General features: G+C 50.5%; 1 protein-coding gene across 7 annotated transcripts; it reads left to right on the top strand.

Annotated features, from left to right (window-relative positions):
- MOB3C (MOB kinase activator 3C) lies at positions 1-22,062 on the top strand. 7 transcript variants are annotated; one of them, XM_041483473.1, is made up of 7 exons: positions 1-235; positions 440-903; positions 1,348-1,518; positions 4,358-4,709; positions 7,899-8,398; positions 16,883-17,085; positions 20,207-22,062. In XM_041483473.1, exons 5-7 carry the CDS (start codon positions 7,981-7,983, stop codon positions 20,234-20,236), a joined length of 651 nt encoding a protein of 216 aa, XP_041339407.1. In that variant the 5' UTR covers positions 1-235; positions 440-903; positions 1,348-1,518; positions 4,358-4,709; positions 7,899-7,980; the 3' UTR covers positions 20,237-22,062. The 7 variants fall into 7 exon arrangements, with proteins under 7 accessions (XP_041339407.1, XP_041339413.1, XP_041339411.1 ...); XM_041483479.1 differs by lacking the exon at positions 4,358-4,709 and having other exon boundaries at positions 848-903; positions 1,465-1,518; XM_041483477.1 differs by lacking the exon at positions 4,358-4,709 and having other exon boundaries at positions 848-903; positions 1,355-1,518.
- Positions 22,063-26,450: the final 4,388 nt, after the last annotated feature.

Genomic DNA, 26,450 nt, shown 5'->3' with positions numbered 1-26,450 from the left:
CTGACACTCCCCCTGCGCGACAGCCACCAGCATCACCCGTGGGGTGCACACCGCTGTCCCGGCCCCAGCCGGGACTCCGACCCCAGAGCGGCTCCCGGCTCCTGCCAAGCCGTCCCACGCTGGCTGGCCGCTCCTGCCGGCGCCGAGCGTGCTGGCTCAGGCTTGCCTTTGCTGAGCAGGATTTAAATACCGCAGCGCGCTTCAGAACTCACCCCACCTCCGACAGAAACGGAAAGTAAGTGCTCTGTGCAGAGAAAGTTTTTCTCTTTCTTTCTTTTCCCCTCTCCCGTATTTTGGATGGCATCCAGCTTGGCCTGGCATGGAAACCCCGGCTGTTCTTGTGCGTGTGTGCGGAGCGGGGAAGGATGAAGGGAGAGGGACTGTGAAAAGATGGGGGGAGGAGGGGAAAACACTCCGGGAATTCATCTCCTTTCCCCAGCTCCCTGCTGTCCTGTGAAAGCCGGAGCCAGCCAGCGGCACGGGACTGCTCGCCAAGAAGGATCTCAGCATCCAGGAATGGAGCGTGGGTGCGGGTGTGAGTGAGCGCCCACCCAGGAGCCTGCGAGCCCACGGCGGCGGATGGTGGGGGCTGGCAGGCCCGCTTCCAAGCGGGTTTTCCAGGGACAGCTGGAGCTGCCGGCAGGGTCAGGATGTGACATCACTGACCGGAGAAAAACCCTCGGCCCCGGCTTCTCTAACGAAACCCCCGTGGGCGCTGGAGCGAGGCGGTTCTCCCTGCCGCCGCTGCTGCTGCTGCGATCCCCAAGCTGCCAATAGTCCCGACAGAGAGCCTGGCTTGGACTTTGTATCTTTTTAAATTTTTTTTTTTTTCCTTTTCCTGAATAAGAGCAGAAAGTGCAGCGGAGGGATTTGAGACTGGAAGCCGCCGTGCCGGGGGATGAGGTGAGTCCTGGGAGGTAAAAAGCCAGCACCGCACTCCTGAGGATGCTCCTGGGGTGCTTTTAAGCACGGGATGGGCGAGACCTGGGTTGGCATTAGCCTAGGAAAGAGCAATTCTTCACCCAGCCGGGCCATGGACGCCTGCAGAAGGCTCTTCCCCTTCCTCCGGGGTGTCCCAGCTCAGCAGCCAGTGTGTAAATACCAGGGATCCCCGGTTTTTGGGATGCGGGGCAGGGGGGTCCGTGCGCAGGGAAAGGGGGTCCCTCGGGGGCAGGGGACAGGCAGGGGAAGGCAGCACACGCGTTTCCCGACCGGGACAGCCCCCGCAGCGGCTCTGCCGGTGTCGGAGGGAGGGTGGAAAGTTGTGGGCGGGGGAACTGGGTGAAAGCAAGCGGTGGAGATAAGTTTTGCGCAGCTGGCTTATCTCCTCTCGTGTTCTTCCTTGAGCTCGCAGGGCTGGAGCTCCCGGTGTTTGGAATTACTGCTCTGACAACGGAATAATCACCCTTGGGACTGAACCAGAGCTCTTGGACACCACTGAGGCCACTGTACATTTCTTTTCAGGGCTCGCAGCAAGTTACCACTAGTAGCAGTGAGATCTCAGCTCTCAGGAATGAGGTACCCCCAAAAAGCCCCCAGCCCCACTGGGTATCACACCTAAAATGAACGGGACGTGCTGCCTCTAACCTGGAGAGATGCTGCTTTGCTTTTCTGCTTGGAGGTGTCTTGTGTGATCTGGGAAAAGCTTTTTTTGGTGCCCTTGGGCCAGAGAGCTGCTGCTCTGTGTGGCAGGGAGGGCAGGGCAGGGAGCAGGACAGAGCAGGGGGACAGCAGGGGACATCTGTAGGGCGGGTGTAAGCAGTCCCCTTGCTGGAAGCCATCCAGGACCGTTTCTCACGAGCTGGGGATTTCCAAGCACCATGTGAGTTGGGGGAAGCACCAGCACAGCTTCCCGCTGGCAGCTGTCCCCAGCTGGAGCGTGGGGCCTGAGTCCTGCTCTGCTCCAGGGATTTGTGCTCATGGATGCTCTCGTGGGTCTCTGCAGCACCAGGGTAGTTTGCACGAGGAAGGTTTGGCAGCAGGGAGATGCTGCTGAGAGCCCAGGGCTTCTCTGAAGCTCCCCCAGCCCATGTGCTGGGCCTTGATCCCCCTCCCAGCGTTTTGTCTTGGCTTATTTCCTGGAATTTTCTATCGTTTAGGTTATATTTGGGACCAGCAGCCAATAACCCCGTTCTCACGGACAGCCCAGCTGGGGCTTGGCTCCAGCAGGAAGCACAGAGGGAGTGGGGCCAGTGCCCCAGGACTCTGCTCTCCAGCACCCTCCTTCTGCAGCCCCCCCCCTTCCTTAGATGATTCCAAGGCTGGAAAGGCTTAAAAAAGAGGGAATGTGCTCCCTTCCCTGGAAGCCCCATTTGCCCACAGTCCCTCCCTGGGTCAGGGCTGCAGTATCTGCACTTTGGGGTTGTCTGGAGAAGTCTTTGGGACATGAGTCCCAAGAAGCAGCCCTGGTTGCAGAGATGCTCTAGGACAGGCTGAAGACCAAACTGCATCTGGACTTCTCTGGGGCTTGAAGAGAAGCTCAGAGACAGGGCTGCTGGCTCCTCAGCCAGGCAGTGAGGCTTCCTAGAGCAGTGAAAAGCCAGCTGTGGCCCACAGGTTTCTGGGCAGACTGTCCATCTGGAGGCTGCCTGGCTGTCTCAGGGCTCTGACACGATGCTGTCCTTCTCCTCCATCTGGGATAGGGCTGGGTGGGACTTTGACCCTGCCTATGTTGGGGAGAAGGGAATCCCCTAAAGCAGAGAAGCAGTAGATATCTGGGTGCCCCAAAGGCAAGATCCCCCAGGGAAGCCCGAGGGGGATGTGCAGAGCTGGTGGTAATTAACCTGCACTTTGCTCCAAGGTGCCTGGAGCTGCACAGGTCTGCGCTCTGCCTCCTTGGCCTCTTCCCAAAGCACTGGGAGCTGGGGTCTCCCTGCAGGTTGCCACAGTGCTGGACCCCTCGTTGTGCTCCCCAGTGGTTGCCCACGAGGGCTGGGGTGTGCTGCTAATGCAGCAGTTTCCAGGCAGCTGCTTCTGCCAGGGTGTCACTGTCTGGGGATGGATCCAGGGAGGATGCACTTGGCACTGGAGCATGGAGGTGCTGGTGTCAGAGCTTTCCTCTCTCCTTGCCCTTCATGGTTGTTAGTGCTTCCCAGAGACCCTTACAAAGCACTTTTCCCCCTGAAGCCTTTGTTGTTGCAGCACTTTAAAGGGAGCCTGGGGAGGGAGATCAGTTTTTAAACCAGGGACACTGAGGCAGGGAGCAGCACTGTGACCATCATCCTGGAGTCTGGCAGTGCATCTGTCTGATCCTTCCTGCTGGTTTTCTGACTAAAGCTTATTTGGGCTCAAAACCAGAGGTTTTCTTTGGTGACCTTGCCCCCACGCCTGCAGGACTGTGAGGAGGAAGCCACACTCCCACAGCTCTGCCTGCTCTTCCTTTTGGTTTTGTCGTTTCTAAACAAATCTTTCAGAGTTGTTTTTAATTTACAACAAAGCCTTTGCCTTGTTGTGTTCCTCTGTGGTTTTCAAATGATAAGAAAGAAAGAGAGTAAGAAAGAAAGCAAGCTAGTTTAGATAAAAAACAAAACCAACCCTCAGACCTGAAATTAGCGCCTAAGTCTGACCCTGAACTTGTATCCCTCCCATCCAGTTAATTTCCTTTCATCTCTGGGCTTGCCAGCAATCTAGGACATCAGTTTTTCACATGTCTGTGCCTGCTACCTCCCCAGCAGTGGTTCTGCCTGTCCTTGCCCAGCTGAACCCTGTGCTTTTCTGGTTCCTGAGTTTTGCTTCTGCTGCTGCTTTTAAAACCAGCAGGACTGAAGCCAGCAGCAAAAACAGGGGTAGGACTGAAGCCCAGCAGCCTTCATGGACAGGGGTGGGATTTGTGGCCACTCAGCTGGGTTTGTAGCCAAGCTCCTCAAAGGCAAGGCTATTTTGGGAGCGTGGATGGGGGTGAGCACTAAGGACAGCACAGCATGGATGTCCCATGGGAAATGTCAGTCTCTTTCCTCCCAGAAACTTCGCTCATCCTCTTCCAACCATCCTCTGTGGGGACACAGGGTGACAGCGGGGCAAGTCCCCAGCTCCACCTGCTTCACTCCTTGTGCACTCCCAAGCGCAGGATGAGGTTTGATTTGGGGGTTTGCAGATGCTTCAGAAAGGGATTTGTGGACCCCTGGAGTGCCAGCAGCGCCCTGTGATGGGAACTGTGGCGTGGGGAAGAGGGTTTGCAGCCTTTGCCAAGGTTCCTCTTGGAAAGCTTTGATTTTGCACGTGGGAACTGAAGGCAGAGAGCTGCAGGCTGCTGCCATGGCGCTGGCCCAGGCCCCGCCGCGCCGGCCGGGGCGGGACCTGTAGGATCATGTTGTAGGAAGTTGCTGCCTAAGCTTGTTGGATAACACTTTGCCCTTAGGATTTCCCAAAACAGGCAGTGTGAGCAGAGATTAGGACTTGGACTAGTCTCCTGCCCCACCCCAAGCCCCAGCGGACCACGGCGTGATTTCTAGGAACACGACAGCCCTGAACATCAGACTCAGCTGAACTTTGCACCATAAACCTTGGAAGATCTCCCATTTTCCATCTCTTTACATGGATCTGCCCCAAATACTTAGTCAATGATGGAAGAGCACCAGTCGGGTCGGATGCATAAAGGTGGAAACTGGAAAATCTGATTGTGCATTGGCTGAAGCCCTTTTCCACCAGTTAGACTCTGGATGTGTCCGGGTCCATTCACAAAGGATTTTGCTTTTCTTCCCAGAAAACAGGTGGGTGCTGAGTCTCTGCCTAAGGGGAATCTGAGGCATTGGTGACTTTGCAAAGCCTGTTTTCTCCAAGCTGGTGCATCCCATCTCAGTGCCCCATCTGCAAAGGCCAGAGCTGGGATCCCATGTCCTGGTCCTGGCCACCACTGCTCCCTCTACCTCGATCTCTCTGGGCAGTGGAAGCTCTGAAGCGAGGTAGAGAACAAATGTGTTCTTTGGCTCAGGGCCTCTCTCTGCTTCTTCAGGTCATAAATCCCAGGGTGTATTTTTGGCTTTGTGCTAAATGTAATTTCTGGAGAACATTTTCCTCCAGTAAAGATTAACAAGGTCTCTTAATGAATTGGTGATTTGGTAGTGGTGATGGTGAGGATCCTGAAAAGAAAACTGCTGCCTGGGGAGCAGAGAGGCTGCGGTGCCGTGCTGGCATCCTGCAGGTTCAGGGACAGGTCAGCTGCAAGCACTTGGGCAGCAATGGGTTTTACTCTCCATTCCCACTCAAATAGATGCATGGTAGAAAAACACCTGGCAGACGTTTAGCAATTTTATTGCTCTTTTTTTTTTTTTTTGAATTGGTGTTTTATTCAGATGGTGCTAAACCACAAAGCACATTCCCACCTGCCTGATGAGTGAGAGCAGCTTGCAGGGTAGCACAGAGATCCAGCTGTGGGTGATGCAGGGATGTAGTTGTAGATGAGTTACAGGTCTGGCTTCAGCAGATGAGATGTTTATTTCCCAGTGGCTCAATATTTGCAGAGGACTTGCAGTGTGGGCACTAAAACAGAACTGATTTCACTGCTGTCACCCCTGCAAGTGACATGTTTGATGGGATGTCATCTGCCAGGGTGGCTGCTCATCACCATGGAACAGCCCAGGCTCTGCATGGAGGAGTCTGCAAACAGCAACAGCTCCTGAAGCAGAGCAGATGGAGCCAAGGCCAGCAGAAGTGGTGACATAGAGAAAAGTTTGTTGGTGTGACTTCCCTTGCTGAAATTCCAGGGAAGCCTGGCTGCAGGGCCAGGCACTGCTCAGCCCCACCATTCCTACTTTGCACTACGGGCAAAGCCTGCAAAGTGCCTCATCCTGAGCATATCCCAGCACTTCCTACACTACCAAATTAGGAACCCTCTTGCAGTGGTTATATATAAATATATATGTATGTATGCATACATGTTTTTGAAAGCGTTATGTGTTAGCAAACTCCCCAGAAGGCTTTTTTTAGAGGTGTTATCAACAGGATGTGCTTGAATATGTGGAATCCAGGAAGTCCTGGATAAGGGCTTTTCTTTAGAGCCTCACTGTGCCCAGAGTCCCCTGGACTCCCATGGGATCCATAAGGACTGCTGTAGCACAGGCCATTCCTGAGGGACAGATAGGAGTCGTGACATCATGCTGGCTTCATTGGCTGGCATTTTGGAGAGATCGTGCTCTTTTCTGCAGTGGGAAACAAGCTCTTTGTCATAGTTGGAGCCAGTTGCTTGGAGCAGGGAAGAAAAAGCATCCAAGAAACAGCCCCCAGTCATTGCCCAAAAATAAATGAGGGTGACAGCAATGTGGCCCTTAAAATCCCACCCAGCCACATGAGATGGGGAAGGTCTGCAGATACCCTGGTGTTGAAGTCATACTGCATAATGTGTGCTGGCTGTGACCCCCTCTGTGGGGCAGAAAACACCTAAAACACACAGGTTTTTGTACCTGGGTACAGCAGAACGTGGTGGGGCTCACACTGTGCTGTGAGCTGTGTAAGGGTGGCAAAGCTCTGGCTCCAGCCTGTGGGAAAGGCTGTGGTTGTGCATTCGTGCTGGGCTTCCCACCCACACCAGGGTCTGCATCCATGAGAGGGTTCTGCACGTGCAGTGCAGAAATCCCTGCCAGGCAGATCCTGCAGGCACTAGGATGATCACTAGGTCCTGCTCCCTCCCAGTGACCTGGGGAGCCTTAAGGGGAGCAAAGGTCTCTCTCAACAGCTAAACTTGATAGATGTTTAGCTGATCACAAAATAGGACCTGCCTTGGGCTCAGGACTGAGTTTAGAAAATAGAATTTAAGCTTTTGGCTAAGGTTGTCTTTTTAATGCTGAATGTCCATCCAAAGTGTACCATTGCCTCCTGCTTGTGACTTTGGGTCAGTTACTTCCCTTTTCCATAAATATTTTCCTTCCTTTTTCTTAACTGCTTCTCCATCTCTTCCCATCAGGGGGAGGCTGTTGGAAGACTTTCTCTTCCCTAAGCCTCAGCAAGGCATTTAGCACAAGGAGGCCTTGATCTCCACATTAACACCACTGGTGATTAATGCAGGTGACAAAACGCACAATTCCAGCCTGTCCAGGACAGCCTTGGGCGGATGGGATTTGCACTGGATTTCAGGGAGGAAAAGGAAAATACAGCCCTCATCTGTGCTGCTACTCTTGGGCAGGAAGGGGTGAGCTCAGCACTTTGCTGAGCCCTGGAGTCACCCGGAGCATCAGCTGCACCACCCGAGGGCTGCCGTGTGCATTGTGTGCATGCCGGGGAGCCGGCAGCATCCTGGCAATGTTGTTCTGCTGTGCTGGGCTGCGTTTCCCTTCTTCGGATGTGGGTTTTGTTCTTTTGGACAAACACACCAGGCAGAACAACAAAAATAATCCCCCCTTTTCCCCCTGATCCTGGCGCTGGGGCTGTGTGAACCAGCAGCCAGCTGCGGTCGCAGCGTGGTCCCCGGGGCCTCGCTTGCCAGCCGCTGCTGCAGGGTCAGGGGGTGTTTGTACTGACAAGTCCCTGGGAAAGAGATGCTTCCTCTTTGCCAGGAGAAGAAAAGGCCACCAGAGTGGGACTGCCCAAACTGGTGACCTCTGCTGATGTCACGGCTCTCACTTTATTGCAGCACTTGTTGGTAAAAGCCTGGAAGGAAGAAGTTGGCTGGAGCCTGGTGAGCTCCTGGGGTGCTCAGGAGGGAGGAAGGGCTCTGTCTGCCGTCAAGCCTTGCATGGGGCACCTGTGGCAGGGCTTACCCTCTCCAGTGCCAGCAGCTGCTGTGTGAGGTGGCAGCAGCTGCTCCAGGTCACCCTGGTGGGTGTGAAGGGGCCAGAAGCTCACTCCAAATCTGTGTCCCCATGTGCTGTCAGAGCACTGGGGTCAGTGGTGCAAACCCCTGCAAGTGTGTCCACGCATGCAGCTGTCCTCACGTGTGACTGAAATGTGTCTCCTTCTCCTCCCAGAACCCTCCACCCCTGAAGACCCCAGCCCTGGGTTTCATGTTGCTCTGAGCCTCTGTCCTCACCCTGGCTGGCCCTGCCCGCAATGGCCCTGTGTCTCAAGCAAGTCTTCAACAAAGACAAGACGTTCCGTCCCCGAAAGAAGTTTGAGCCGGGCACGCAGCGCTTTGAGCTGTACAAGAAAGCCCAGGCCTCCCTCAAGTCCGGGCTGGACCTGAAGGCAGTGGTGCAGCTGCCGCCTGGCGAGAGCATCAACGACTGGATCGCCGTGCACGTGGTGGACTTCTTCAACCGCATCAACCTCATCTACGGCACCATGTCGGAGTACTGCACCGAGAGGAGCTGCCCCATCATGTCCGGGGGGCTCAAGTACGAGTACAGGTGGCAGGATGACAGCAAGTACAAGAAGCCCACCAAGCTGTCGGCCCCACAGTACATGTGCATGCTGATGGACTGGATCGAGATGCTCATTAACAACGAGGACGTCTTCCCCACCAGGATAGGTGAGTGGGCTCTGGTTCCCTGCAGGAAGGCTGGGCCAGTAACTGGTGCAGGTTCCCAAGCTGCACCTCAGGGTTGGTATTGGTGAACTTTGTGATTCAAAGTATTGTGGCATTTCCCTTTCCAGGTGTTTCTCAGTGTCTGTCCCACACCCTTTTGCTCCAAACTGAGTTTGGGATTTCTCATCCTACTACTAGGGGATGTGGAACACAATGTTCTTCTCTGTGCATGAACTTATTCTGTGTTTGTGAGAAATGAAGGATGGTAGGTTTGTGAGAAATAGAGCTGCAGAGCTGGTTGGAGGTGGTTATCACATCCCTGCTTTTCTCTCAACCAATCAACTCAGTTTCTTTCTGGTTTTCCATGTAGGTTCACGGTCCCAAGATCCAATCCTTGCTGCTTTGCTCCTCAGCCCCTTTCCATCTCAGCCCTGATTATTGCTCTCATTTTGCTAGGTAGCTGAGGCAGTTCTTGAGCAGAGATGTCCCTAGGATGTGGCCTTGCCACTGCCAAAGCCCAGGGTGTATGATACACCTCTTCAAAAAGAGCTGCCTGCAGCAGCTGCCAAAGGTAGCACAGCTTTCATGCTAACCCCTCTGCTGCTGACCTGCAATGCTCAGCAGCTGCCAGGGCTGATATTAGCTGCTACTTAGCTGCTTTTTGTCATTTGGGGAGATGAGTTCAAGGGTTGGAGCTGATGGGGCTTCCAGAGTCTCAGGTCATGCCTTGGAGAGGTTGTTTTTCAGACGGAACATGAAACTACTTGAGTGTAAAAAAAAAAGATTTAAGGAGCTTGGGGCTGGAAAGGCATAGCTTTGCGAGTCTGCTTGACCTTTTTTGTTTGCCAAGCAGACAGAACTTTATGAAATCAGTGCAGCTTATGGTCAAGATTTTCATTAATGTGCTGGGAAACATTGAGGAAAATGGTCTGTGTGGGATTACTGGCATTACTGACTGTTGCAGCCCCATTTGGCTGTGCTGTACATGTAGTTGTGTCTCTTTTTAAGGAAAGTCTCTGGCCCTTGGAGTCTGAGAGGGGTCATGGGTCTCTGCCAGCAAGAGGGGAGACAGTGCCTGCAGCCTTGTTGTGCCAAACTATTTTGGCTTTGGGATGGGGTGACTCCCCCAGACCCCTGACCTGATCTGTCTGCTCTGGCTTTGCCTGGAGTTGAGGTGGGACAAGTCCCTGAAACCAAGACCAGCAGGCACTCGCTGCCTTCTTCCCCTTGCTGGTGGCCTGGGGCAGGCAGGGTAGCACAGTGCCAGCTGCTCATGCTGCAGGACAGGCAGGATGCCTTTGGGGTGTGTGGGAGAGGCAGTCCCTGGGATTCACCAGGGCATTCACTGTGCTGTGGAGGCATCTTTCCCTCGTGGGCACAGTGGTGTCCATGCCCTCTGGTGAACAGAGGAGGCTGGAGGTGTGGCTGGCTGACAGTCAGTGCAGGATACCCTGGGCCAGCAGTCCCAGCTCTCCTGGGCACAGCAAAGTCCCTGGTCATTCTGGCTGCTCAGACTTGCTGCTGCTGAGGGGTGAGACAGCAGACAGGAGCAGGGGAGGTGTTCCTCTTCCTGAGGTGACTTGTCCCCAAGGAGAAGATCTGCATGCCATTAAAAGCATGGATTTACTCTGTTTTCCCTCCAGCCAGAAAGGAGTATCCTGATCCAATTTCATGCCTTTCAGGTAGGATTTGGGATGTGATGCTGCTTGACTCTGCTCTGGGAAGTAAAGGTGTACAGGGACTTTTAACACCTCAAAAAGCTGCCAGCCATGGAAGGGACAGTGCAGCATCCTCTGCTCTCCCACATCTCTCTCTCTGAGGTGCAAAACCTGAATACAGTCACGGTCCTGGTGGTTTCACTTCATTTTTGGCACTTCTCCCTCTGAGCTGTAGCTCATCCTGATGTGGGGAGGGATGGCTGGTTTCCATTTCTCCTTTCATTTCAGCGTGAGGGCAGTTCTGGGTGAGATCCAGGATGACCGTAGGTGAATATGGGTCAAATCCATTCTTTTCTCTTCCAAGGCTGTTCCTGGGGTCCCTTTTCCAAACCTGTTTGTTGTGGGGACCCTTGTGTCCCCTGAATGACTTCAGGCCCTTTGTCAACATGTCTTGGTGGTTTTGGCCTCACACAAGTGAAAGGAACTCAGGCTGAGGTTGCACTCTAAAACACATGAAAGGCTGTTGGGGGAGGTAGCGGGAGGAGGGAGCTGGTGGCACTTTGTCATCAGTGTGTCCCCGATTATCTGCCTTTCACTGGCCTGCCTTGTTCACTGGTAATTGCTTGGCAGCTCTGGCATTTCAGAAGATGGAATGTTTGGCTGAAGGGAAATGCACTGGATGACAGGGGAGGCGGGCCAGGATGTGGGGCTCAGGGACAGTGGCCAGGGTGACCAAACAGAGGTGCTTAACCTCTCTCCTGAAGAGCAAGCCCTTGGGAAAAGACCCAGGACAAGGGGAATAAGGCACTGAGAGGACACAGAGGATATGTGAGTTGTTTTAAGGAGGGGAAAGGAGCTTGATGAGGGGAAATTACAAATGTCATGCTTTGGAGTTGTGGTGAGACTCTTGGATGTTAACAGTAGAGATAGGATTTAGCTTGAAGGTTTGTTTCACTCCTGCTTGTGCTGGAGAGGTTCCTGGGCACAGCTGCCCACTGTCTCAGTGGGTGTTTCATGAGCTGTGTGCATCTCAGCCTCCCCTCCTGGCCCCTCTTTGCCATGTGCAGTAAAGCTGTCCCAGCACAGATTTCCCTGGCTAAGGCCACCTGACCAACAGACAAAACAGACTTTTCTCTTTTTAAAATTTGTTTTTCTTAGAAGCAGCAAGTGTTCCCCAAACTCAGAAACATTGCTGGAGGCTAACCTCAGCATCCTCCTCCATCCAAGAGCTACACAGGCTGAAGCAGCACATGATTCAGCAGGGCTTGGTAGGCTCCTGACAGTTGAGAGGTATCTCATGGGTCACAGGGGGGAAATCTTTCACCCTGGGGTGACAGGCTCAGCTAGAAATGAGCAGAGATGGTTCACTGACTTGTGGGCTCACAGGGTCCTTAGGCATCACAGGGGAGGGGAGACCTTGCCTGGGGTAAATGGTCACAGCTGCAGCGGCCAGAGCAGAGCTGGGCTGATGTGCACATTGAAGCATCTGCTCCTCCAGCTCGTCAGAGGTGGGAGGGGAGCAGAGTGACAAACACCTTTGGTTTGGCCAAGCTGCATGATACAGAGCTCTTGCCAGCTCTGCAGTGAGGCCAGAGGCACAGCTGGCATCCGACACGGCAGGAAGGGAGCCCGACACCAGCAGACAGTTTGTGACCTGGCAGGGTTAACCAGCAGGACTGCAGCCCTCAGATGGCACCAGAAGAAAATCCTATGGTGGAGATTATTAGCAGGTCTGGGGGGGCTGCCCAGCCCCCTGCATTCCGCAGCTAGGATTGGGAGAGATGCTGTGTCTTCTCCATGCCCAGGGAAATCTACTTGCAGGGCTCCATCCCACTGCCTAATCCTTTCTCTGGAGTGGGAACCTGTTTGTCAGCCAGTTAAGATGAGATAAATCCCTGCATGGCATGAGCTCTGCCAGCCTGATGGCTATAAATCTACAGAAGCAGCAGCTTTCCCAGACAACCCATATCATTTGGTGTGTGCTAGTGCTTTGTTTCCACTCTTCCAACCAATGTAGCTGTCCTGAAAAATACATTTAAATGGAGAGTAAGCATTTTTCCCATGCAGGGAGAAGAATAAATGATTCTACAGGTGTACTTGCACCAGCTGGTAAAACTATATCAGTAGATTTATTCAGTGAGTGGACATCCATGAACAAATTACCACCTGGAAAATATCCTCTCCTCCCAGTGATCGTTCTGCCCTGTGGTGCCTGGTCTCAGGGAGCTGCTGCTGGGCAGAGCCGTGCTGAGGAGGAAGGATGGTTGGCTGGGGTCTCCAGGCTCCATGGCTGTGTCTGCACTGCTCAGCCCAGCATCAGGCTGCAGGTTGCACAAGGCCAGGTGTGCTGCATCGGCAGCATCAGGTGCTGAAGCCTGGCTGGTGTTAGGTGAGTGCAGGGTTTGGAGCAGCCCCAGCGCCGGAAACGCCCCGTGCTCTCTGCCAGATTTGCCTGTGGCTCGAGAGAGCACCGGCCACAGGAGGTTTTATAACAGTTCTTGGAAAGCTTTTCAAAACTCAAGCCTGTCATTCAAGCATAGTCCCAAAACAATTATAAAAACCAGAGAAAACCTGGTGCGAAATTATCTGATACTTTCTTGCCATAACAACAGGAGAAAAATGTTCAGAATTCAGCTAATTATTGGTGTTCTCTCAGCTGGCTCTTTTTAACATAATTTGTTGAGTTTTTTTCCCCCTGCTTTTTTTCTTCCAAAATTAATACCACACCAGCTTGCAGCTGCCATCATGCCATTAGTTTTAAACAGGGCTTTAAATACTTATTTTTAGGAAAAATGAATCACTGAACGCCACAGTGGCCAAAATGAAATTGAGAAATAACAACAACAATTCATCACGAAGTTCACTGAATCTGGCATGGAGGTGGGAGCCCTGGGGGGAGCAGCTCCCCCCCTCCATGCGGGGGGAAGGGTCCCCATCGCTCCGCAGTCACTGTGGCAGTGACCCCTCCCAGGAGCAGGAACAGCCTGGGTGGGAAAGGTCAGCGAGCTCAATGGAATCTCAGCCCCTGCAGCGGCAGGAGAGGCACATGTGGCCACAGATCCCTGTCCCATAGTCAGCCTGGCCCAGCCTGGCATGGAGGTGGGAGCCCTGGGGGGCGCAGCTGCCCCCCTCCATGTGTGGGGAAGGGTCCCCATCGCTCTGCAGTCACTGTGGCAGTGACCCCTCCCAGGAGCAGGAACAGCCCGGGTGGGAATGGCAGCGAGGTCAATGGAATCTCAGTCCCTGCAGCGGCAGGAGAGGCACCTGTGGCCACAGATCCCTGTCCCCTGGCTGGCTGCAGTGTGTGCCCGGCTGTAGGGAGCAGCCACAGCCTGCCCTGGCTGTGTCCCCTCCCGGGCTGGAGAGGATGTCACATGTGTTGTCTGCTGGACATCCGCTGCGCCAGCAGCACTGACCCAGGGCAAGCTGGATCCTTGCAGATCCTTCTGCTGCTCTCAGATGCAGCCTTTATTGCAGAGCCTCTTCTTTCAGCTCTGGGCAAGGGGTGGGGTGTTTCTCCAGCTCCCCACCAGCATGGCCAGTGCCTGCCGTGCCTGCTGTGGGTTTCTTTCCAAGTCACTGGAGATCAGCAGCAAGGCACCACTGCTGGCAGAGGCAATCTGCATGTCAGATATCCACCCTGCTTCCTTCCCGAGGGGAAGTGCTTTGATCACAGAGCCCTGTGCCAGATGCAGGGTCCAGTCAAGCATCTCTGGCCTGTATCGAGGGTGCTGGCACAGGACAGAGACATGGCTGCAGCACGGGGAGAGGGAGCAGGACCCTGCTGTGCCTCCCTGGGCAGGTGTGCAAGCGAGGGTGCTGCGGGGAGAAAGAGCCAGAGCCGGACCCGAGCCATCCCAAAGGACCGCGGTGAGGGGGCTGTCCTGGCATGGGACCTGTGGAAATCCGTCAGTGACAGGCAGCCACCGCTGCAGCCGGGCCATGCCTGGAGGGGACGGCCACACACTGACACCTGGTGATGGACACAAAGAAGGGCAGCTCAGCCCCAGCTCCCGGGAGCTTCCAATGATCCTGGTTCATGGGAAACACAGTGGTTGACTAGTCCACAAGTGAGCTTGGAGGTCCTGGCAGCCTGGTGGTATCTTTCCATACATCATTAGGTTTAGGAGTTCAACAACTCCCATAGTTGCTGATGACTGTGAGATTTTAATTAAACTTTAAAGATTCTTTGTAATTCAAACAATTCTTTGATTCTGTGATTTAAGCTAAATCTCTGTTCCCTGATACAAAAGCTGCTTCTGGAGAACCCAGAATGTAGCTGGAGGTGTCTCTTCTCTAAGTCTCTCAGCTGCCAGCATGTCCATGAGGACTTCTGGTGACAGATGTATGAGACAGGACAATTCCTGGCTAATCTCAGGACAAAAGCTGTGGAAAGCCACTTGTCACCATCTGCCATGTCTGGAGGTGGCCCATCTGACAGCAGGATCTGCACCATAGGTGCTGTCAGCCCTGGGAGCCTGAGATCTGCTTGATCTGCTGTTCACTCTCTGAGCTTATTTCCTTCTCAGCTCAGGACTGGGTTGAGGGTTGCTGCTTTCCTTCACTATCATTCTTTGCAGTTTGGCAATAAATTCCCAGTCATGGTCAGCTCAGATTTCTCCCTCACTGTGTGCTTTGACTGGGGAGGCAGTTGGTGACTGGGACAGGTGACAAACTGTAGGCAGCAAATGCCTCCCTGTGCTCCTGGGCACTTGCTGAGATCCCAGCTGCCTCTGGTCCCAGGGAGATGACAGGCTGTCCATAACAATGTGTATTCCCCAGCCACTGCCCAGAAATGTGCATTCACCAGCAATTATTTGCTGTGATGAGCTTTATTAAAAAAAAAAAAAAGTTTCTTAACCAGTTCTTCAAAGCTGGTCTGCAGGGACCACCCTAACGGCATGCCTGAGTCCCCAGCTGGTGATTCCAGCTTTTATTTGCTCAGCAAATCCTCACTCAGGGCAGAAAGCTCAAATGAAGCCAATGATAAAGTGCTGTGTCCCTCCTGCCTGCAGGGGAGCCTGGAGAGCTCTCTGATCCCTGCCTGTGTCAGACTAGCAGGCAAGGAGAGCTCTGTAGCCAAGAGTGCTGAGCAGAAGCAGATCTGCAGTCACATCTCTAAGATGTTGGCATAGGGACAGCCTGGTTGTACTTTGCCAGATGTGAACACCTTTCCTGAAAAGTCCTAATGGGATCTGTCAGAGCTGGTGGTGAAACAGGTCATGCTGAGGTCCCTGTGCAGGAGCAGCCCTGGGGCTGCAGTGTGCTCGTGGTTATGCAGAGCAGTGGCCACAAATCAATCTCAAAACCACCTCTGTGTGACACTGAGCCAAGATCTGTGTCCTGCTCCAAGGGGTGGCTGGGACATCCAGATGTGGCACGAGCGCAGAGCTTCAGCCCTGCCCTCTGCTCCAACACTGTGCATGCAGGAAAGGGAGGCTGGGCTGTGCTCAGCGTGACTCTGCTTTAGACAAAAATAATATTCTTTTATGAGTTCCAAACCCGACACCTGCCCAGCCCTGGTGATTGAAAACAGGCTCCACACGTGATGTGGGAAGGACGGAACCTTTGCGTTTGCCACCCACAGAGGAGAGGGGCTTGGCACTGCTGCTGGGAAACAAAACTGCCAGGAGCCTTTGGGAAAAAAAAAAACCAATAAACAACCCAGTTTTAATTGCCTAGCAAGGCTGGTGAGAAAGATTCAAAGATAAAATTACCATTTTAAATTTTTTAGCTAAGAGATTTGCTGATGCTTTCCTGTGCACAAAATGTGTGAGCTGGCCATGGTTGAGCAGAGTTTGTTTGGAAGGATTTTCAAGAGGTTATGTGCTGCATTAATAAGAAGCTAAGGGAGGAGGCTGGTATAACCGTGGGAAGGGAGGTTTTTATTTTGTTCTTTGTGTATTTGCATTGAATTGCTCTGGGGAGAGGAAGAAGCCTCAGGAAAACAAATATCAGTTGTTTCATTCCCCTGCTCACAAAAAAAAAACCCAACAACCTACTCAAAAAGTTTAGTGTTTCAAAGCCATGTTTCCTTTAGAGATTTACCCCAAGGTTGCTGGTACTGATGGTATCACACCCTGACATTTTCATTGTGATAGCAGTGTATTTTGAAAAGGATGGAAATATCCCACACTGTGTGTCCTTGTGCAGGACAAAGCTGAAAGTACAGAGCCAGGTGTGGTGGGTCCCATCCTATGAGGATATCTCAGGATTGTACAGGCACAATGAAACCCAAACATCATTAAGATGGGCAGTTCTCTTCCTGATTTAATGAGATATTTTATTGAAATAAGGATCAGGAAAACGGTAGAAACCCCACTCATTTCTGCTGATGCATCCAAAGTGATGTTTGAGGGTGTGAGGAGGAAGGGAAACAGTACAAGCCATGCTTTTGGGTTCAGAGGAAGGTGTCTTTTCTGGTGGGAGATGGTTTGGCTTTGTTCATGGACCTGGGTAAATACAATTTGACTGACATCGTGCCTGGGCAGGCTTGTAGGGGAAAGGCAGGGAGAGAGGGCAGAAGGATCTTCTGTCAGGTTGCTCTGGATTGAGCCAGATGTGGAGAGTTGCAGCCTCCTCAAAAAAAACCCTTTTTTCTCTCCTATGGCAACTCTCCAAATCCTGAGCCCATGCCTGTGTGAAATTGCAAGTTGGGCAATGAGGGAATATGTGGGAAGAGCTCAATGGCACACTGCCCCAGTGTCACTCTTGGCATTAGCCAAGGGTGTCCTTCCTTGTCATCTATGACTGCCTGTCAAGCATGACATTTAAATGCTGGGTTTTTTTGAAATGTTCAAATGGCTTCCAATTTGCTTCTGCTTTGCAGGTGTTCCCTTCCCCAAGCAGTTCCAGCAAGTTTGCACCAAGATCCTCACCCGCCTCTTCCGTGTCTTTGTCCATGTCTACATCCACCACTTTGACAGCATCATCAGCATGGGTGCTGAGGCTCACGTCAACACCTGCTACAAGCACTTTTACTATTTCATCAGGGAGTTCAGCCTCATTGACCACAGGGAGCTGGAGCCTTTGGTAAGGATAGCCCTGGGATGGGGAGGTGGAGGGTGAGTGGTATGTGCTGGTCACATCAGGGCTGACCTTCTCTGGACTCTCTTGTCACCCTACCTCAGACACACAGTCATGTTTTCTGGCCTGGGACCATCAGCCTTGGTGGTCTGAGAGAGAAATTCCCAGCAGCACCAAGGAAAACATTGATCCTTTCTTAACCTTTGCCTCTGTTGTCATGTCTGTGACTTGAACTTCAATATCCTTAGGACCACCACAGAGTAGTGTCCCCATAGTGACTTGGTAGCTCTAATGCAATTTGCACATCAAACTGTTTCCAGCCAGTTGTGCTCACGTGGCTTTCAGGAGTCAGATTTATGCCAAAGTCTCTTCTCCACAGTTTTTCTTTTAGCATTCCCTCCTTGAGATCCTAGTGTGATTTACACTGAGGCTGTGGGAAGGCAAGCCCTGATAGGACACACAGCTGCAGACAACAGCTGTCAAGACCATGCTGGAGAGGCCTCACTGGATCTCCCAGTTTCCCTACAGCCTCCCTTGAGAACCAGTTAGCCAGGCAGAAGGTGAGAGTCCTTGACAACAGCAGGATTTGTGGGAAGCAGAGGCCAAACAGCCCAGGTCTCATAAAGTAGAAAATGCACATAGTTGGTTTTGTAAGAGAAGCAAGTTTGTCTCAGACAAGGTTGAGTGTAGTCTGGCCTAGGGAGGACATGTTGCAGTGGAGAAAGAATTAATAGGAAACCCAGTAGTTTGCATGCTGTGATAAGGGCTGGGTTACAGAAAAGGCCATATCCAGCAGCAGAGAGTGTCCAAGAGGATACAATCCAAGAATGAGCTGAGAAGAGTCCCAGTTCATTGCAAGCCCCTGCCCCTACGTGCTGAGCACTTTGCTCCTCTGCTTTCATTTGTCTCAGTCAATTTTCTGCCTATCTGCTCCAATTATGATTTAAGGGGATGAAGAGGTGATGATCTAATCAGGGGAGACTTGAATGACAACAGTATCGACTTTAATTATTTTGTAGAATTCAGTTGTAACACATATTACCACAATGGCCCTCAGCTCCAGAAAATGGCAGCTCAGCATCAGCCTGTCCTCTGTTGGTGCTCCTCGTGACAAACCTCCTCAGCATTGGTATACAGTCCATAGTAGTGTCATCCCCTTGGACTGCTGCTTGCTTAATTATGTAAATAATTAACACCTGGCAGCCAAAGCAGAGGCTGACTTTGCTAAATAGGCTTTCAATGCCAGTGACCCACATGCAGCATGAGATGACTGATGGGTCTCCATAAATCTCAGGTGAACAGATTCTTTCCCTGTGATGCCAGCACTGTGAATCTACAAGGAAATGAGACACATTTGCCCCTGGTCTGTCTGTGTCTCATTGCCTGCCATGCAAGCCTCAAGCAGAACCAACCACAGGGTTGAGAGGAAGGGCCAGGGAGGAGGAAGGGCCTCCTTCCCTCAGGCACTGAGCTGCTTTAGGCGTGTATGAGTGTCCTGCAACCAGGCTGCCTCATCAGCCCAGTCAGCTCTCCTAACCTTGCCTTTAGTTAGTCCCCATGAATCCCATGACAGACCTCTAAGCTTTCCTCTGGCTGAATCTCCCTTTGCTGCTTCAATTTCCCTTTTGTCAAGCTTCTGTGGGATGTGATTTCTTAGCAGCAAATCTGGGGAACTGAGAATGAGATCCTTTGTACAGCAGAACTAGCAAAAGGCAGTGATTCACTCTCTCAGTAAATCAAGGAAGATGGGGTCAGAGAAAAGCCATGCACTTGCTTCCTTGACGAGGGCAGCTTGTGGTGCAGAGCTGCAGCACTGGCAGGGGTCCACTGGTTACACACTAAAGCAGAGCTGTGGGGATTTCCTGGATGTGAGGAAAGCCTTGGACATTTGGGGCCGGTTGGAGGAGCTCACTGGTGACTTATCAGCTCACTGGTCACTGCAGTCCCTCCTGCTTTTGTGCCTGGTGTTGTGCTAGTGGGGTGGGTGCAATGCTGTTGCAAGAGGATGTGCACAATCCTCTCACCCTCTTGTTTTCCTTCCAAGATGTTTGCAAACATTTCCTGTTTGCAATGTGATTTTGTGGCAGAGCATCAACTTTTCATTTGGTGCCCACGTTCTGCACTCAAGTGATTTTGCATGATACTCCTACAGGAAAACCCTCTCTTAGCCACTGTCCCTGATGGATTTGAAAAACAAAGTTCTCAGCACTGAAGATCAGAGTTTGCTGCTTCTGTCTCCCTTGCTTATATAACTAAAGAGCCTTTTATGGGGTTACTGAAGGGTCGTCGTCCTTTCCTAGTTCTTCTTTTTTCAGAGTTACATTCTTCCTTCTCCACGGACCAGTCCTACTTCCAATCTATTTTGGGAGTACCTTTTAATGTGCAAACCTTCCTCTGGGGTGCACGAGGGGAGCTGTGGGCACACAGATTCACAAGCCATGAACCCAATGAGCCAGAATCACACTTTTCTCACTGCAGGATTTATAAGATGCTAGTTGAGCTTTTCAAGGCAAGGATAAATACCATCTTCCACCAGCTGAAAGGTGGACACCTTCCTAATGTGGCTGGCACAATGCCATTCCGGCTAAAGAAAAGTCTGTAATTCTAAACAGAGCTGGAGGTTTCCTGTGGCCCTGTTATTAGCACGCATTTGCATTGCAGTGTGACTGTGGGATCCCTTGCTGAAACCACAGGTCCTCTGGCTGAGCTGTGATCAGCTCCTGGAGTGACAGCAGGGAGCTGCTCCATGTCCCATCTCCTAAGGATGCAAAGAGGGGCTCTGAGAGTGTCATCACCTTGTCTGGCTGCTTTGCAGCTGAGCCAGGAGCAGAACCTTCATCTTTCAATATCTCAGCCGAAGCTCTTTCCTTGGACTGCTCTCAAGGCTAGGGCACAGCCAAAATAACCTTGTGCCACAGAGACCGGGGAGAGTGCCAGGACAGAGCTGCTGAGGCAGCTGAGTTCCCAGGAGGACTGTCATGGGAAACAGAAGAAGGCTCCTCAGGACTCCCACGGTTGCTTCCCTGGGTTGGTTTTGGACACCTTCCAAATTGCCTGGCACGTCACGCTACTCCAACCTGTCTTTTGCACTTATTGTTTCTTTCTTTTCTCTCCCCCTTCAATGCAGAAAGAAATGACAGAACGAATTTGCCACTGAAGACTTCTGGCAGACAAACTCAGCTGGCTCACTCAGAGTCCAGTGGGACAAGACGCCCTGTGGTGGGAGACCTCTTCCCTAGGACTTGCCCTGGGCATTCCAGCTCACTGACCTATGAACACTGCATAAGTGCTCTTCAGGTCATGAGTGAATTCTAAGTTTTCCAAGAACCTCTGGACAGATATTTCTTCTTTTAATGGATCCCAATCTCTGTTGTATGGTTCCTGTTTCAGAAAGCCACTGATGTACTGGAGAATGAGGCAAGTCTGGTTTACTTTTGCACACTCTAAGACTCAATCTGACATCAGATTTTCAGCAATCTTCCCTCTTGTTTTGTCCTCAGCTATATTGATCTCCAAATATTTCGTTATGGATTCCTGCCCATAAGCATGAGCAGGTGTGACTTTGGCTACCAGGTGTTACCTTTCCCACAGGTTTGTGGAAACACCTGAGATCAGCCCTGCAAAGCTGGTGGCATTTCAGCCCACTGCCTTCACGGGGTTAGTTGTTAATGTGCTGTTTTTAACCATGAGCTGTGAATGTCTCCTTCTGCCCTAATTCATGCTTTACCAAAGGGACCATTTTTCCCTTCAAGGGATTTTTCACATTTGGAAGAGGGGACTTGATGATGTTCTAAGATGCATCCAATACTGCTTGGACTAATGGCAAGTGGCCCCATGACCAAAGAGCTGAACTAGGTCACTGTTCAGTGTGATCAGCACACACTACCTGAGAAAGTCTCAAAAACTGGTGAAAAGAAACTTTTGCCAGAAAAACTATTTTCAACACGTCGGCATTTCCTGAGGTGTTGTCTTGGCTCAAGATGGGCAAATGCTGGTTGTAGAAACTGTTGGTTTTCCATAACCCAACCTTACAGCAGGTGAACAAGGACTCATAAGAGACATCTCCTCTACTCTGTCCTCGAGGTCCCCTTCCAACCCAATATTCTGTGACTCTTAAGTCTTTTTGACCATCTGCAAGCATACTATTGCTTCCTGTGCCATTACTCCCCTGAAAGGTATCATGTCACAAAGTTTCCTCCCCTTCTCCTTGCAGTGTCTGATAATTAGTGTTGTGCTCCCTCTGCCATTTTAATTTTGACAAAAATATTTCTATTTTTCCTTTTTTATTGTTTTGGGGGAGTGAAAATCAATGTGTCTGAGCCACAGAATTGTTATGTTTATGTTTCCTGTTCTTTTTCTGGGAAAGTTTTCTATATCTGACACAGATAATATTTATAGTCTGGGGTTTGCCCACTTTTGGGGTAGGGAGGGGATGTGGCTAGAAAATGTAAATGTTTAGACCAACATTAAAGTGCACAAGTGAATTTTTAGTGCTCAAAGCACTTATTTTGTTGTGAAAATATTTTTTTAATCTTGTGTACCAGATGTATATTTTTACATGGTAATAAAACAGAGCAAAATGGACACAAAACCACCTGATGCATCATTCCAACATTCTCTGTGTAAAATAATCAAAGTCCAAACATAATTGTTCTGTTACTAATTAAAGAAACATTAATAAGCCTGCTGTACTTGATTCTTCCCTGATCCCTCTGTATTAAACAGGCCTAATAAACAAGGGTAACTTGAAGAGTGGTTTTCCCCTGAGAGATGCAGCACTGATGGATCTCAGTGCCACGCTGAGACCCCAGCTTGCATCTCAGAGAGCAGCTTAACCGAGGCCAGTGCTGCTGGCCAGCATCCTCCCCCTGCAGGCTCTGCACCAGAATTCCCCTGAAGGCATTTTCCCAGCAATTCATGGTGGTGAGCTTCAATCACTATTTTTTGTAGATCCTGGAATCCGTGTTCCTGCCTTTTCACATAAATCAGAACTGCAGGCACAAATTGTTTGTGTGGCACAAGCCGACAGCAGCTCTGTCAAGAAACTTCTGCTTTCCTGAGGAGTGAAGCCTGGCTGGACTCAATGTACAACACCCTCTGGGAGCTGGGAAGGTTGGGAATTATGGAAAAGCTGTTTCAACAGCAGGGTCTAAGGCATGAACTGATAGCAGCCTACAGCTACTTCCAGCTGAGGTACAAGGATGACAAAGTCCAGCTCTTCTCAGCAGTGGAATGTTGTGAGACGGTGACCAAGAGCAACAATTTGCAGCTTGGGAGGTTCAAAGTAGGCAGGAAAACAAAATCCAAGGGAATGATGCCGTCGGTGAACAGGTACCCAGAGAGAAAGTGTTAACCTTCCTTGGTTAGACAAGACTTGGTGTAAATAATTTCCATAAATAAATGAAGCACAGAAGCCTGCTTTTATTTTTGTCCTTCCCATAGTCCTGAGGCAATGAGTTCCACCAAGTAATTTATTCACTATGAATTGCAAAAGGGAAGTATGCTTCAAACCCATGCCTGAGGAGTTCAACCTTGCTGCTTTGGGAGTGCTTCCTGTTTATCTCCTCCACACCATGAAGCTCCTATAGATTCCTGTGGAACAGAAAACACTATTTTTGAAAGATCAGCTCACAGGCTCATCTCAAGCACCAATTTACAAAGAATCTCAAAGGTCTTGTTGTGTTTTTTTTGTTCATTTCTCTCCCTTTTTAATCTGGTTTACCCAAAGAAATAAAGCTCATGATTATGCTGTGACAACTGTCTTCAGTAATTCTGGAAGCAGTTTAGAAAGGAGACAGGGAGATCATTCACTGCTAGAAAGATATTTTTGTTTCTCTCCAAGACACTGAACTATTCCCAATGTCCTCATCCATCTGAGTGCCTCCCAGCCTGGAGACTTTAAGGCCTGAGATATTTATGAAGCAGAAAGTGCTGAGATAAGTATCAGAGTCAAACGGCTCCTTTCAGGAGTCTCAAGTGTGCCTGTGAAGCTCCAACATCCCCAAGAGCCTCAACAAACATCCCTGAGCAATTTGAAAGCAGACAGGAATCCTGGGACACATTAAATATGCACATATCACTTGTCAGCCCCAGCTCCTCAAATGACTCATCTTCTCAGCTGCCTGCCAGGTGCTTGGACTCATCTGTCCCTATACAGAATTCCTGGATTCTTGTGATGAAGGGCAGATGTGCTACTGCCAGGATTTTGGGTTTTGTCTCTGCAGCCAACATTTCCCTTGGAACAGATCAAAAGGCTGTGGTGCTGGTCACCAGGTCAGGTAGAGGCTGGCATGGGACAGATTGTGCTAGGCAGTATCTGCAGACATTAAGGAATTTAGGAATAGCTTTGGATGGGAGAAAAAGAGCTTTGTGGAACATAATGGCTGCTGTCCCAGTTGCCACAGGCATGGAGAGGGCTTGGGCTCAGCCAGTGAAGCAAACTGCCTTTGGCCAGCCATAGGCAGGGATCAAGGCTGACCTCCCCTGACAGGACATGGGGTGGTGGTGGAGAGTTTGCTGGTCTGAGTGGTGGCTCCTGAGTTTTAAGCTAAGGCTGGACAGTCCTGAATAAATGCTCACAATAACCATGACATGATCTGGGCTGAGATACTCCTCTTCTGGTAAAAGTTTGTGAAATGTAAGAGAAGTCTGGGGAAGAGCAAAAAAAGAGACAGTTAGAGTCTGTTTTTTCCAAGGGTTCAAAATCCATCCATGCTGGAAGATGACCATGAATCCACTCAGGATCAGAAAGGGATGAGATGGGTTAATAACACCTAGGTAAGGTTAATTCCACTTACTACACTACTAATTCCTTGCTCACTCTTTTGGAACTGAGATAACATGACTCAAAGGACTTTCACAACTAAGTACAAGAGTGCTTCTCTTGAATGTGTACAGCTTTTACTTTCTGGAGAGTGATGGCTTTGCTAACATAGCCTGGTCAGCCAGGCTCCCTCATGCAGGTCAGGGAAGAACAAACAACTCATAAATGTCAGCAAAACCCTGAAGCAAGAGTACAGTGTTCAGGTCCCTGCTGTGAAGAGACCCTGAAATGTCATGTCTGCACGGAGAACAGAGCACCATGAGGTCTTTCACACAAGAGAATTTCTTGCTGTAGAGGTGTCTGTGAGAGAAACAAAAGAGTGGTCTGCCAGGTCCCTGCTGTGAAGAGACCCTGAAATGTCATGTCTGCATGGCATCTCTTGCTGTAGAGGTGTCTGTGAGGGAAACAAAAGAGTGGTCTGTCTGCAAATTTCTTGAAGGTTTCAGTGGAGCACAATCCATTCATTTCCAATGAGGCACCTTACGTTTATCCATTGGGGATTCCAGGTGATGTCATCTGCTACTGACATCCCCAGGGCGGGACTCACTGCCTGTGCAGTCACTCAGTGCTGGCCACACTTTGACTGCCCCATCATCTCCGGTCTCTCCCAACGCCTGAGCTCACCCAGCCATCCAAGCCATCCAAGCAGAATCACCAGTGGTGCCAGCCACAAGCTCCTTGGCAGCATCGAGGATAACTGGGATAGCACTGTTCAGGCAATACCCATTGGATACTGAGTACACCAGATCCACAACTGCTGCTTTTAAATGGATTTGGCACTTGTTCTCCAGAATCGTGTCTTTTGCCGTAAACCCAAAGGAATTTCGGGACTTTGTAGGAATCGTGGATTGTAGGGCTTTTCTTACAGAACAGCTGGGTCCAGGTGCTGTCTGCTGGACACAGGTTACTCCATGTTTAGCAAGTGTTGGTATGCATTTAATAATCTGCTGCCAGGAACAATAATTATGAGGAGAGAGGATCCATATTTCCAGGATTCTTCAACTTGCACGACTCTTCAGCCTGTGTTAGAAGGAGAAGCTATTTGGGTAATCCTCCAGCAGCAATCTGCTGGGTATTATGGCTCTCAGATGCAAAAATAAATACCTAAATAGATGAGGAACATGAGATGAAACTGGGATTCTGCATTTGAAAATGTCACCACTCAGAGGGAAAATCGTCTTCCCACTTCTGTTTCCAGCAGTGACAACGATCTTCTTCCCAAGACACCCTTTTTGTGCTATGACTTACAAATTCATTAAAACTCACAGACACTTTTATATTACACTATGTTGTAACAAGACCATAGCAATAGGAGGATTAAAGAAGCTCCTTCTCCTGCACAAGCACAAAAAAGAAGACTCTGAAAGCCTCCCTCTTCAGTGCTGATCACTTGTACAGCAGCATCTCTCCCATCTGAGGAACCCACTTGGGAAGGATGAAGTTATCAACCCTCACTTATCAAATGGACTTTCTGGACTGTTGGTCATCCCTGGCCCCAAGACTTCTGTCTATGTACAAATACTGCCTAAGCCTCTGGATAGCTCAGAGATGTGGCATGTACAGTGCCATGGGATAATACTGCAGCATCCAAAAAAATTGGCCAAAGAGGTTGTTACTCATCTGGGTAATATCCCAGGGAGCCCAAGGACATGAGACAGCTTAGCCCTGCTCATTCTAATAGGAATATATCATCCAAACACCACTTGTAACATCAGCAGATCTCAACCCTTTTGTCCAGTGAGGAACTGTTGAGGATGAAATGCAGTCTGGACTGGTAGAAGTCCCTGCTGCTGCTGGGAAGCTGCTGGGGGTAGATGGGGCAGTTCAGGCTGCACAGTAACAGCTTCTGATGAGCAGCCTGTACAGTGGACAGAAGCTTTTTGCTGCCTGTGTCCAAGAGGTTTGATTTGTTGCTCTCCAGAAGGCCACATGTTTTCCAGGTCCCATGTTACTCTCCATTAAACAGAGTCAATTCAGGATGTTTGTCCCAAATGGCAGTGGGGTGGCAGTGTGTGAAGCTGTGAGTACTCCTCATGGATTTGGCTACAGGAAAAGCAGGTTTCAGCCTGGCATTCACATCTACATGGAAATTTTTAGTTCCCTTTTTGAGAATTCTACCTTGTACCCTGATGTGAAGAGCTTTGCCAGATGGAACACTGGAACCTGGTCTCTAGGGGTAGAGATATCCCATGCTACTGATATACTACATGTGAATCATAAGGTTTCCTGCAAGGAACAGTGCTTTATCTCTTTTTTCTGGTGTATTTTAGGGGGTGGAGGTGAAGAAGGGACATTCACAACAAAGGAATGAGCCAGAAGCTTGATCCTGGCAAATGTGATTGCATAAGCCTCTCTGGGTTTAACTGCCTAAATTTTCAGAGAAACTGAGCCTGTACAGATTCCTTGAACAGCAGAGGGAACAGTACATTCTGTGTGTCCTGAAAATCAGAATAGATGGCAGGTGCTTAAATATAGATTCAGGTGCTTGGCTGTGGGCAGATAAGAGCAGAATAATTCTAGTCAAGGCTTGAAATAATTTCAGCAGTAA

The sequence above is a fragment of the Pyrgilauda ruficollis genome, unplaced genomic scaffold (assembly GCF_017590135.1).
Source record: "Pyrgilauda ruficollis isolate IOZ18807 unplaced genomic scaffold, ASM1759013v1 scaffold6, whole genome shotgun sequence".
Lineage (NCBI taxonomy): Eukaryota > Metazoa > Chordata > Aves > Passeriformes > Passeridae > Pyrgilauda > Pyrgilauda ruficollis.
This window is presented reverse-complemented; position numbering and strand designations above follow the sequence as displayed.

Coding starts and splice junctions, on each gene's coding strand:
- MOB3C (XM_041483479.1), top strand. CDS start 7,981: ATGGCCCTGTGTCTCAAGCAAGTCTTCAACAAAGACAAGACGTTCCGT. Junction 8,399..16,882: donor CGTCTTCCCCACCAGGATAG/GTGAGTGGGCTC, acceptor TCTGCTTTGCAG/GTGTTCCCTTCCCCAAGCAG. Junction 17,086..20,206: donor ACAGGGAGCTGGAGCCTTTG/GTAAGGATAGCC, acceptor CCTTCAATGCAG/AAAGAAATGACAGAACGAAT.